The sequence below is a fragment of the Vidua chalybeata genome, chromosome 2, assembly GCF_026979565.1.
Source record: "Vidua chalybeata isolate OUT-0048 chromosome 2, bVidCha1 merged haplotype, whole genome shotgun sequence".
In the NCBI taxonomy this organism is placed as follows: Eukaryota; Metazoa; Chordata; class Aves; order Passeriformes; family Viduidae; genus Vidua; species Vidua chalybeata.
In genome coordinates this window covers 86,922,372-86,935,433 of record NC_071531.1, presented here as the reverse complement: position 1 = coordinate 86,935,433, position 13,062 = coordinate 86,922,372, and the positions used below count along the sequence as shown (strand labels likewise).

General features: G+C 41.5%; 1 protein-coding gene across 7 annotated transcripts; it reads left to right on the top strand.

The window, feature by feature from the left end:
- Positions 1–2,239: 2,239 nt before the first annotated feature.
- Positions 2,240–10,490, top strand: MSANTD4 (Myb/SANT DNA binding domain containing 4 with coiled-coils). 7 transcript variants are annotated; one of them, XM_053936253.1, is made up of 4 exons: positions 2,281–2,324; positions 5,403–5,515; positions 6,202–6,830; positions 8,491–10,490. In XM_053936253.1, the coding sequence occupies exons 3-4, from the start codon at positions 6,369–6,371 to the stop codon at positions 9,064–9,066; spliced, it is 1,038 nt and encodes a 345-aa protein (XP_053792228.1). In that variant the 5' UTR covers positions 2,281–2,324; positions 5,403–5,515; positions 6,202–6,368; the 3' UTR covers positions 9,067–10,490. The 7 variants fall into 7 exon arrangements, with proteins under 7 accessions (XP_053792227.1, XP_053792228.1, XP_053792229.1 ...); XM_053936251.1 differs by lacking the exon at positions 2,281–2,324 and adding an exon at positions 2,895–2,973; XM_053936250.1 differs by lacking the exon at positions 2,281–2,324 and adding an exon at positions 2,999–3,160.
- The last annotated feature ends 2,572 nt before the right edge of the window (positions 10,491–13,062 follow it).

Sequence of the window (13,062 nt, the reverse complement as noted above, 5' to 3'; positions counted from 1 at the left end):
GGGGGGGTTTATAATTATCCTTGGACTTTGTATGTGTATATCCTTTGCATACTGAATTACTGTTCCCATGCTAATTTTAATTGTCTGCTGAAAAGTTCTTAAGTTTACCATTGTAAGGTAGTAATTTAAATTGGTATAATTTTTTAAAAATTAGATCAGATTGATATACAGGGTTTTTTAACAGTTGAAGTATTGCAAATGATTGGGTATTTATTGTTACTGAAATGGACTTTCCATACTAGTAGAAGGAGCTTTATATAGAAGGAGATGAAAGCTACAAAGTCCAAAATTGTATGCCAAGGCTTGCAGAATTGGCATCAATACAAAGTGACGGAGCCCGGTGTTGTCTTGTGTCCTTCCAAAACTTAAAATTCTCTAACCCTGAGACTCTTCTATAGATAAATTAGAGTTAATGGCAATACAAATTAACTTTCCAACACTCCAAGGCCTTTGCCCCAAAAGCCTTTCAGCTAGCAAAAGCCTTTTGGAGACATGTACAAAGCATTCCAGCAGCATTCACAATATTAAAAGCTTATATTGAATAATGAAGGGATTCAGAGACCAAATCTGAGAGCTTAGGTTGTGTAACCCTGTGCACAATCAGAAGGAAATTGTACATGTATGTTCTACAGATCCAAGGAGTTCACCATGGACTTAAATAGTTTGTGTCTGAAGTGGACCATATGGTAGGGATTTTCTTCCTGTCATCAAAAGCAAAGAAGAAAGAATCTGGATTTAATGATTAAAATACACATAAGTTCAAGACAGTTCACATAAATGAAGGAGGTCCAAGGATTTTTGTTAGAGGAAGCTGGTATACACCAGGATTTTTCACCAGTGATCCACAGGCTCCATAAAAGCAGAGTAACAATTCTGGGAGAAAGTAGAGCTATTTAGGTTTATGTGTATAGCTACTCTAGGAAATCATATGACTCCTAGTTAAAATTATTCTAATGGATGCTAATCATATTTAGTGGGTTTGTCCTTCACAATAAAAGGATATTCAATGAGGTATAATTAGGACTAATTATTTTTGCAGACTAGCAGAGGATCAGACTGTTAATGACCTCCCCTTTCCATCATTTGTCCACCTACTTGCACCTGAATCTAATTTGAACTAGCTTGCAAGACCTTTAGGGTGTGCTTTAATCTTATTTCTGAGCACTAGAAAATTGCCAGTTACTAGTAATAATGTAAAGAGAAGCCAAGTTCATGTATGGGTCTCAGTAAGAAATATCCTGGTATTATAAATGTCAGCAATGTGGCATGGTCTTGCTACACTACTCCTCACCATTTTCGTTTCTAACTGGATTTTCAGTACACAGTGGGCACGTATGGCAGCAAAACTATCAGTACCTGTTAGCAAACTGGTAAATGAATAGCTGGCTGAAACTGGAAAATACCATTTTAAGGAGTTTTGTAGTTTCATCACAGTTATGGTTACTTAAAGTTGTATTAATCAAATAACTACCTGTCCAGTGAAAGAACTTGGAAAGACTGATCAAGTTAACTGTTAACGAATATGTGAAGTACTAAATGCACGCATCAGGTTCGGCAGAACAGAGGTACCAAACTTCGAGAAAGTAGGGTTACATCATCAAGGCACCAGGACCTAACACAGAAGGCAAGGACCGGACACATCTTGTATGGCGGAGGGGACGAGGAGCCCCAAGCCCGAAAGCTCCAGGAAAGCGTTTTATGTGTATCTTCACCCACATCAATGGCGTGGTGCAGAACTTCCCGAAAAATACTTTTACTTCTTTAATGACAGGATGTAATAAACGTCACTTCTCCATTTTAATCACAAGCCGCGCAGTTCAGGAGGAACAGCCGGCTGCCGCGCGCTCGCTCTGGGCAGCAGCATCATAAACCTAGCCGCCAAACCGGTGGCTTATCCACGGTTACCCCGCACGTTCGGACTGCCGCGGCTTCTCCCTCCCTCCCTCGGAGGCCGCCGCCCAGCGGCGCCCGGCCCCTCCCCGCGCCGCGCCCTCCAGCGAAGCGGCAGCACCACACCCACCCCGCGGAGGGTCCCTGGCAGAGGGGGGCGGGCCGCGACAGCCCGCAGCCAATCACCGGCACGCCTGGGGAAGACAAGCGGCGGCTGCAGCCAATGGCCGCCCGGCGGCTGCGCGCAGCGCGGCCCCGCCGGCGAGGAGCCATGGGGACTCCAGGCCGCCTGGCGCGGCAGGGCGGGGCGGGGGAAGAGGCGCACAAAGAGCACCAATCGGCGTGCGGAGAAGAGTGACAGGCAGGCAGCTCGCCCAATGGGAGGGCGGTGGCCGTTGAAGGGCCGGCGGCCCGGAGGGGAGCGCCGGGCGCAGGTGAGTCGCGCGCGCGGCCCCCGGGGACCGGGCGGGGCGGGCAGCGAGACCGGCCCGGGGATGGGGCGGCCGCTCCCCCCACGGCGTGTGGGCAGCCCCCGCGGGGGTTGGGCGGTGGGACTCCGCCGCCCTCGGCCCCTGAGGGTGATGAGGCGATTGCCCACCGTCTTATCTCCCCACGGGGAGGTCCTGTTCCTATTTTTCCTTCTCCCGGGAGAGTCGCGGGGCTCCGCCGGCCGGAGCGTCCCTGACTTGCGGCAGGGCCCGCGGGCCCATCTGCTCTCTGGGCCTCGGGCTGTGCTGGCCGGGCAGCCGGCCGTGCCCTCGCCTCCCTTTGTTGCCGCCTTGCTTTCCCTGCAGCGCTCCGGGTGGGAGCGCGCTGAGCCCGGGCCCGCGGCTGTGGCCGCCCTCCCGCCTCCAAGCGCACTTCCCGCGCACGGCCGAGGCCTTCTGTTCCCCTTCGTGGCCGTGGCTCCTCCAGGGGAACGGGAGCTTCGGCCTGAGAAGTCTGTGCCTTCAATTGCCTGAATCCCCAGCTGCTTCCCACCTTCTGCGCTTTCTCCCTGCTTCGTTGAATTATCTTTTTAGGTGCTGTTGGTTCCCTTCTGTTCCTGCTTTTTCGTTCGTGTAAATCGCCAGCTTCTTGCAGGTCTGTGCTGGGTGATGTGTTGTGCAGCACCCAGATCCTCCTGTACTAAAAGCCTTTTTACAAAAGCATAAGTTGCTCCAAGCCAATGTAGCCATCTGTTAGGAATCACAAAAAAGTTTTCTAGAAAGCCTTAGGCAGAAGATACTCAAGACCTTAATTTTGCTTAAGAAAACTTAAGAGATAGCAGGTACTTGTAATTTGAATGTTGTTTTTTTGTTTCTTTTTTTTTTTTTATTCAAGCATAAGCCCTAAAAGGCTTGGTTTTTTTTTTAAATCAAGGCATCTTCTTTTGTAAAAAGTAATGATTTTGTAAAATTCTAGTTTGATGCTAGAAACAATCTTCCACTCCTGGTGAATGCATGGATCTTTTTGTTTGCTTCATTGTTTGTTTGGGGCATTTGATAATATTTTTTTGTTCGTCCAACATGTGGTCCAACAATAAAGTGTGAACAAAGGAGACAGAAAAGATAGAGGCAGAATGAGGATGCTTCTGTCTTTAACTATGCCAAAGATATTCAGTGTATACAGAGTCTGTCTATTTTTGGAGTTTCCAGCTTAGTTTTACACTACTTGTTTCTTTTCAACCCCAACATTTTGTTTGGTGCAGTGATGAGAGCTTTCTTGATCACAGATTGCTTTTGGCCTGCAGGCCCAAAGTCAAAGCTCCATGTTGCCATCTTTTCTGGAAGACCTTGAAGTCTTTATGATGTCATCAGAATTGAGTTTTTTTTAGCGAGCACTTCACATTTTTACCCAAATTGTCAAAGTATGCATTTTGCATTGCAATTCTCCCCAGCTTCTTGTGTACCTCCTCACTGGCAGAAGTTGAAAACTCCTTGGTTTAAAGTAAGCACTGCTTAACCACAACCAACACGTTGGTGTGTTGCCAATGTTATTGGCACACTAATCCAAAACACAGCGTTGTCCCAGCTACTAGGATGAGCATTAACGCTATCCCAGCTGCTGAGGTTTGGAATATTAGTTTTTTTTTGCTGTAGCTCTCCAGAAGTTGTATACATTCTAGCTTATTTACATTCCCATCTCTTAGGTACTTTGAGAATGTAACAGCTCATTTTTCCTCATTAAAGACTAATATCCTGGAGACCATCTGGCAATGGCTAAGAATGAATATCCAAAACCTCAGCTTTGGTTAGATAATAATTCTTCTTAGTTAGTATATCAGATAGGTACACAGATAGGTACATCTTTGGGAGTAAATATACTGTTAAGACATTTCACTAACTCCGTTTGTATTAATTAGAAAGGAATTGTCCTTAACAAAGCAATGTGCTTTCAAAAAGGAAAGAGTTAAAGAGGCAGGGTGTCCTTACCAATTGGAAGTTGGTAGTCATGAGTTTTAAAATATATAGGTTTTGCTGATGTTTCACTGGGAAATTCAGGGGCTTGTATCAGATGTGTTCTAGCAAAAGTTTTAAAAAGTCTAAAAGAAAACTTTATCTAGTAAAGGAATTGGATGCCAATAACTTCAAAGTTAGTATTGTAGTTCTTAAAGGTTATGTCCTTGGCTTATGGCATAAAATCCAAAACCGAAAGGAGACACTTAACAAGCATGGCTGGGGAGGTCAGTCAGGTGATGTAGAGCACTGGTGCAAGGAGCAGTGGGCTGGCCCCCAGGGTGGCCTGGCATTTGCATGTTTTAACTCTCAGCCCTCTCCAGAGCTAAGGAGAAAGCTTACCTGTCAGCATTTTCCATGTTGATGTAGAATTCTATTTGGAAGATGATGAAAATTTGATTTGAAAACACAGTTTATTTTTTGTTTGTTTTTCTGTGTTTGTTGGCTATAAAAGAATGTTGCTTGACATGGAAAACTGCAAGTGAGCCACTTATTTACTGTCAATAGTATATCGGAGATGAAGAACAATGTCTAAACTACCAGACATTATTTCCCAAGTGGGGAGTTGCAGTGCAGTGTGCTGATGTGTATGCTTTAACCAAGTTTAGGGAGACTAATAGGAGGAAAAATACGTAGTAATTTAAGAATCCTGTATAGCTGGGAGGGAGTTATTTAAGAATTAAGTCCATTAGTTAGTAAAAATTGAATCTATAATCTGGAAGCCATTTCCCTTCAGGTGGACAATGTCTTTACTGCATGAACAATGAACAAAAAGCAGCTTGAAGCTGCCTGTAGTGTATAGTGAATCCCTGGCCCACTTGACTTCAAGCCGTTTAATACTACCTGCAGTGGTAGGTAACATGGTACAAAAGACTGTTCAAAATAATCCTAAATTGAACCTATTGCCAAGCAGTCTGTGACCAAGAACCATTTTTGATTCTTAGTCCTTCTTCCAAGATTTGGTGGGTTGTTCTGGTTTTTCTTTTTTTTTTTTTGGTAATATGATCTGTTATTAATGCAGTAATAATATTCATTACTGTGATAATAGTCCCCTCGCTCTCCACTCCTCTGCAGAGTTGCACACAGTCTGTCAGGTGAATTATGGGGATTCGTGTTCTCTTCAGCATCAGGCATGGGACTAGCTGGTGCTGAGGGTAGAGCACTAGATGAACTGAAAAGCTGCCATGGTAAGAACATGAGATGTTCAGCAGCCTGAGAAGGACATGGGAGGGTTTTACCATGGGCATATAAAATGACTTCAATCTATTTCCTGTTAAGATGTGTCTAATGAATGACATTTGCTTTAGTAGTTATTTTATGACATTCAGCAGGATTGGTTCTTTTATTTATGATTATGTTAAGTTAGAAGAGCCTTGAAAATGTCAACTTTTCATATTAGTGTGCTTTTTTTTTAAATGAAAATTGTTTCTTACTTAATACATGTCTCAGAAATTTCAGTACCCGAAACATTTCATGTTTTTGAAGTAATGATATAATAATTTCAGCTTCTTTTGTAAATAGTTGAGCATTCAAACTGAAATGTGTGTGTCAAATTTCAGTCATAAGGAAATCCTGATTTACAAAACTCTTTAAGAGCTAAAGGAAAATATCTGTACTTTTCTAATGGAAATACTAAATCAACCTTAACAGTTCATGACATGGATATATTAATATATCCATGGTTTTATAATTTATTGGAGATTAGAGGAAGTATCTATGACTACTTTGTATTGAAAGTTTAACAAAATGGTTTTCCTTTATCAAATAAACTGTTAGTTCAAACTGTGCATTCCTTAAACGATGACTTAGGAGTCAAGTTGTTAAAATATTTGTATACCTTGGAGATTTATCTTGTTTGCTCTTTTTCTCTTAGGAAGCCTGACAAATAGAAAAATACAACAAAGTGAAGAGAAAATTCACTTCATGAGAACTGAGCTCTGCTTTCATTTGCTTTTTAATTTATTTATATTAGTAGCTGATTAGTGTCAGATCATCTCTGTAGTCTGCTGTGGTGAAATTACTAGGTTAAGCCTGGAAAAAATGAAACAGTTAAAAAGAAAAAGAAAAAGCAATTTTAGTGTTCAGGAAACTCAGACTCTCCTTAAGGAAATCAGAAAAAGGAGAGAAGTACTATTTTCGAAGCAACTTAATACAACAATTAATGAGATGAAACGGAAAGCTTGGGAGGAAATAGCAGAGTGTGTCAATGCTGTAGGTGAAGGAGAGCAGAGAACAGGGACAGAAGTGAAAAGGCGATACCTTGACTGGAGAGCACTCATGAAGAGAAAACGTCTGAATGCAAACATCAAAGTAGTAGGTGCTGGGTTTCACCTTCCTTCATCCAATTTAGATGACTCTCTCAATGAAGACATGGATGAGAAAATGGGATTTGCAATTGAATCTAGTTTTGAGTGGCAAAATATCACTGACTTCAGAGAAGCTGGTGGATCTTTAACAGAAATCAAAGTAGAAGAGGAAGAGGAAGATCCGCAGAATTTTGAAGTGAGTGACTGATAAATATGAGCTATATGCAATATGACCTTTGCTTCATTTCAGCATAAGGCTTTTTACTGTGTTTCTTCATAGCATCTGTTTCTGTTTTTTTCTGAACGTGTGAATTAAACTGTAGAAATAAATATAATTCAGAGACATGGTATTCAAATCTGCTTGGAATTCTCTGTAAGGTCTTGGATGTTGATTACTGGTTTGATATCCCTAAACTTTGAGTATGTCTTTGCACATGTATTTTCCATTTGTGCCACAGATAAGAATTAGTTGAGTCAATGCAAGAAAAATAACGCTGTTGAAGGAAACTGGTCATTTTAGTATTCAAGAGTGCCTCGATGGATGAACGGAGAAGTGCGCATCTTTAACAAATGAAAGTAAATGTTACCTGGAGGTACAGAAAGAAATAGAATACAGAAAGAAATATGATACTGCTTGCATTTGTTGAAATGAACCTACAGGAGATAAAAACATTACTTGAATTAGTCAGCCTTTCCTCTTTCTCAGAATTTTAGTGTGAATTTGACAAGTAGTAGTGGATTATATAGACATGTTGATACTCCTAGTAGTACTGTGACAGTTTTGGGATAGGCAACCAACTGGAGTACAGTCAAATGTTGGGATAGTTTTGCTGTTCCTCTTTAAACAAAGGGGTTTATAGTTCTCTTTTCCAAAGGGAGTACTCAAACAATTTTGTTTGGGGTATTTTATTGCTTTGGGTTTTTGGGGGAGAAATTTTTGTTTGTTTGTTTGTTTGTTTGTTTGTTGTTTTTTTTTTTTTTTGAGTAGGAGGAGTGGGGAGGCAACTCCTGTCTTAGCTCTGTTGATATGTATGCTGGGAGAAAACCAGTGTAAGCTGTTAGATGGCAGTGAGAACTACTGTCAGACAGTGCTGAAGAACAGTGTGTGTCTTCTCTAATGCCTTTCTCTTGCAGCATACATATTGGGAGAAAATTTATCTCTTTTGTACTATGAGTTTGTAAGGGCTGTGATACTACACAAAATGTTACAGTCTGCTGAGAGCAGTGGTCCTAACCACCATCATGCATCACAAATAGCTTTACAGCAAATGTGATAATACAAAATGGTTAAACAAGTCCTGCTTGTTGACCCACTTAATAGAGTTGGAAGAGTTAGGAGCATGTGAAAAATGTCAGTGTTAAATGTTTTTTAGGAATGGAATAGCCCAAGTTATTGAAGGTTAGGCTAGCTTACATAACACATAGCCTATGGATCCATCTGCTCTGATAAATAATTAGTCACAACAAATGCCTGGTGGCTTACATAAATGTCACTCAGCTCTATGAAAGTTAAGAACAACATATGGTCTTCTAGATCCAGTTTTCTGTCAGTTGTTCTGAATGATCTGTAATAACTACTGTGCTGTATTTTCTGGATGTTTTTCCAGACAAGATTTTTTATTTTTCATTACCAGATATTAACTTGCAGATAAAACCTGTTTCTCTTCCTGTGTAATGATTAAAAAATCTTATTACATAGCATGGTTACTTCACAACATACAAGTTAAACACTTTTGAATAGCTTTAAAGATGATGAAAAAATGCAGTATGTTCTTTTCAGTAAAGTTGTATGCAACAAATTTATTCTGGCATGAAGACTGGAATGTAATTCTTGTCTGTCGCATTCCTCTCTGCAGTTTCCTATTGAGGAAGAAGAAGAAATATTGTCATCAGTTCTGCCAGATTCAAAAAAGGAAAATGACCTACCAGACTTCCCCCACATTGAAGAATTTGGAAATCTGAACTCTGCTCAAGCTAGGCTAGCCTATGAAGATTCTCACTTGCTTATAAATCTGGAGAAGCAAAAGGTGGAGCTGGAGAAACAGCGACTGGACATCGAAGCCGAAAGGTTGCAAGTGGAGAAGGAGCGCCTGCAGATTGAGAAGGAGCGGTTGCGGCACGTTGACTTGGAGCGTGAGCGGCTTCAGATTGAGAAGGAGCGACTTCAAATAGAGTGGGAGAAACTCAGGCTAGAGACTCTGCATGCTGAAAAACCTGCCCTGGAAAATGACCTCACCCAAACTGAAAAACCAATCATGCAGCCTCTGGATCTAGAAACTGAAAAGTTAAAACTTGAAAAAGAACGTTTGCAGTTAGAGAAAGAGAGGCTGCAGTTCCTAAAGTTTGAGTCAGAAAAGCTGCAGATTGAGAAGGAGCGCTTGCAAGTAGAGAAGGAGCGCCTTCGAATTCAGAGAGAGGGTCACTTGCAGTGAACAGCTCAGCTAAAGTGTCGATGTTAGTGTTTTGATGTTTCTAAATTAGAAGTAGTTCTTTCCTTGATACTGAAAGTGTCCTAGAGGCTTAACATTCTTCTGTTCAGAGTTGAATGTTGATGTTAAACTGAAAAAAAAAATGGTGCTCAATATGTCAGTGTGCCTACACTATAAATGATCTTATGTGTGAAATTGCTTTTCAGTGTATCAGAACTTAAGTGTTATGTTCTCTTGTCTTCAGTATTGTGCTGTATTAGTTCAGTATCCTCCTCTCATAGAGGCCTCGAGAAGAATCCAGGCTGAACCTTGTACTTTTTGTCACTGTACTAGCAGGAAGGAAGGATCAGAATAAATCAGCATTAGCTGTGAGGACATGGTGCTAATGATAGCCTATATGGTAAAGAAGTATAATTTTGGCAGAACACAGGAATACAGAGTCATTATGAGACCAATTCATTAAATTTTATCCCCCTCCTGCTTTTTTTTCTCCACCCCCACAACTGGGAAAAACAATTGAAGAGTTATCTAGAAGTTAAAGTACAAGTTAAATTCCTTGCAGTTGTGTTTACTGTTGTTCCATGGCTTGGACTGAATGTGAGTGCAGAAAATAGGTTTGAGTTTTTATGGTGGGGTTTTTTTTGGATAAAGCATTCATATTAGACAAAGTTACACATCAGCCATGCATACTATAAGCTGGCCTGTTGGTTTCACCAGGCAGTTAATAATGCTTTATGGAGTAGAGCACCTGTGTTAGCATAGCACAGGGATTTACTGATTGATCAGGCATGCTGTCTAAAGAGTCTGTGATGAGCCCCTTAAGGAAATTGCTAGACCTTGTTTGTTCTTGGAAGGCAGCAGCTGGTGATAAGAATCTCAGAAATGGAGACTGAGCACATCCTGAGAACCTCTGAGCTTGAACACTTCTGCACTCATTGCTGGTTCTGCCTGGCCAGTGCCAAAGTCATGTCTGCAAGGCAGCCAGAAGAGGCTTCTGTAGCTCTCTACGTAATATATTTTAATTACACAAACAGAAATGGTCAGTGCTGAAGGCTGTTAGTATTTTTCATAAGCAGTGTAGTCATATTAAAAAAAAAACAAAAACCAAAACAAACAAAAATAAAACAACACCAAAACAACCAGCCAAGGAAGGAAGCTTTCTATTATTTCATGTATGTTTAAATCCCAACTGAGCCAGACTTCACCTTTCTCATCTTTCCGCAAGTAACTGTCTTGTTAACTCCATTGGAAATGTAGAACTGTGGGAATACTAAGTCTAAACATATGTTGAGTGACTTAGGTGAATTTGTGTGCAAGTAAATAATATTTATACCACACTACAGGTTTACTTTTATTCTGCAAAGATTATTTTTTTATTACTGAAACAAGTGTGCTTCTACAGTGGAAATAAATTTGACTACTACACTCCAAAATGACTCTTGAGGCTTTTTCACAGAGAAACTAGGCTACATCTGAAGAGAAACCTGGATACTGAACACTGCAGCACCCCAAAGTTGGTGGTGCCTGTATTCCCTGTGTAGTCAGTCAGAAAGATGAGTCACTTGGGACTTACTTGAGTAAGGAAAAAGGAAGGAAACATCAACCAGTTAGATAAAATGCCCTGGGGAAAGTTTCCCTGATTTTTTTCTTCCTAAATGTGGTGGGCTGCGCTCAATGGGATTCCAGGTGCACACCAGTATTGCTCCATTACTCTTCAGCTGGACAGGGGAGAGACATAACAAAAGGTTAATGGGTGGAGAGAAGAGCAGGGAGAGATCACTCAGCAGTTACAGTCATGGGCAAAACTGGCTCGACTTGGGGAAATTAATTTGCTCTCAATCAGTTAAGAGTAGAGTAATGAGAAACGAAACCAAATCTTTAACTAACTTTCCCACAGCATTCCCTTCTTCCCAGGCTTAACTTCACTCCTGATTTTCTCTACCTCTCCCTGCAAGTGGTGCAGGAGGATGGGGAATGGGGACAGTGGTCACTTTAGCACCCACTGTCTCTTCCCCTTCTTCCTCACACTCTTCCTCTGCTCCAGCATGGGGTTCTTCCCATGGGAGACAGTCTTCCATGAATTTTTGTAACAGGAGTCCTTCCCACATGCAGCAGTTCTTACTGAAGTGCTCTGGTGTAGTTCCTACAGGGGGCAGTCCTTGAAGAACAGGCTGCTGCAATGTGGATGCCCTGTGGAGTCTCAAGTCCTGCCAGCAAACCTGCTCCAGTGAGCTCCTCTCTTCACAGGTCCTGCCGGGAGCCTGCTCCAGTGCAGGCTTCCCCCAGGGTCACAGCCTCCTTCAGATGTTTCCACATGCTCCAGCGTGGGCTCCTCCATGGGCTGCAGGTGGATCTCTGCTCCCCCATGGGCTGCAGGGGCACAGCTGCCTTGCCATGGTCTGCACCATGGGCTGCAGGGGAACCTCAGCTCCAGCACCTGGGGCACCTCTGCCCCTCCTTGTGCACTGACCTTGGTGTCTGGGGCTTTTTTGCTTGGATATTGTCATTCTTCTCCAGCTGCATTTACTTCTGTGCATTTTCCTGTTGTTAAATACATTACCCCAGTGTCACTAGCACCATCACTGATGGATTTGGCCATGACCAAGGGCAGGTCCATCTTGGAGCCCCCAGGGATTGGCTCTGTTGGCAGTTTCTCTCAGCAACCACCCCTGTAGTCCCTCCTGCTACCAAGACATTAGGTCACAAATCCAATACACTAAAATAAAGGGACAAATTGGCAGCTCCCTGATATGCATCATGCAAATTGATATTAAAAATAACTTTCTGTGATTTGGAGAAAATACTTATCTTTTCTTTTTAAAGCATGAAAGAGGCAGAATTCACAGAGTTAGTCAGGTGTCTAGTGCATAGAATATTGATCAGGATAGTGGGATAGCATGGATTTTATGGCTGTGTGCCCTGACGTGACCAATTTTCTAGATAAATAATCTGACTGCCAAACAGGGTCAGAGTAGGAATAAGGGGCAACATAGCCAGCTCTGCAAGAGTTAGTGACCGGAAGGACCAAACCAGAAGAGAGAGAATGTTCCCACAATCTTATGTGGAAGATGTGTCTTGCCAGGAAGGAGCAGATGTGGTTCTGGCTCTTGTTTTCACAGAATTCACAGAATTACTAGGTTGGAAGAGACCTTAAAGATCATAGAGTCAAACCATTTTGACAGGTATTTGAGCTGCTGCTTGATCCCAGCACCTCTGTCTTCATGAATTACTCCATTTATCCATTAGGATAATGATTTGTATTTTACATTTAATGTCTTCAAAATTGTACAAAATGCACAAAAGAGCATTAAAGGTTTTAGGGAAAAATAGGTAGATCAATCTGAACCATCTATGAATTCTTAATTGTTTCAGAAATTTGAACACTTTTCCAAATGTTAATAGAGCTGTATGTAAGCAATTACTTTTCCTAACAACTGTTCAGCCTCCTAGGGAAATGATGCATCTTTTGGTTCTAGAAAACATCTTGGAAAGTACTGAATGATGAAATTAAGTATTGAGATAAATCATTGAAAATACAGTTTCAACATAAAATTTAGAGAAAATTACAGAGTTCAATACATCTATTTTATAGCTTGTTTTTTTTTTTTCATAATGAAAATGCAGTCATTTTGTGTTAATTTGAATTAAAATATAATATATTTAAATAATTATCTGCAGTCCCTTTAATTGTTTGATTTACCAACCTGAGATCCTGATGGTAAAGCCTAAGGTCAAGATTTTGGCCCTGTAAATGTCACCCAAGTTAGGACATACACATGAACTAACTGTTCTACCAATGCTGATCATGGGGTAAACGTTGTAAATGCAGTCCCCAAGAACAGCCCAGGATGAACAGCATCTCAACAGGACACAGCTGATAAAGCACACTAGGATTCAAAGACAACTTCCTTTCCTTGAGTTAGTGGTCTTATGTTATTTCTAGGACATTTTGAGCAACTTTCATTGTGCATAAAGAGGTAGTGCAAGCAACGTACACAA

What these genes read in the sequence shown, in the direction of transcription:
- MSANTD4 (XM_053936252.1), top strand. Translation starts at nt 6,369, where the DNA reads ATGAAACAGTTAAAAAGAAAAAGAAAAAGCAATTTTAGTGTTCAGGAA. An exon ending in AAGATCCGCAGAATTTTGAA is followed by an intron (nt 6,831 to 8,490) that starts GTGAGTGACTGA and finishes TCCTCTCTGCAG; the next exon opens with TTTCCTATTGAGGAAGAAGA.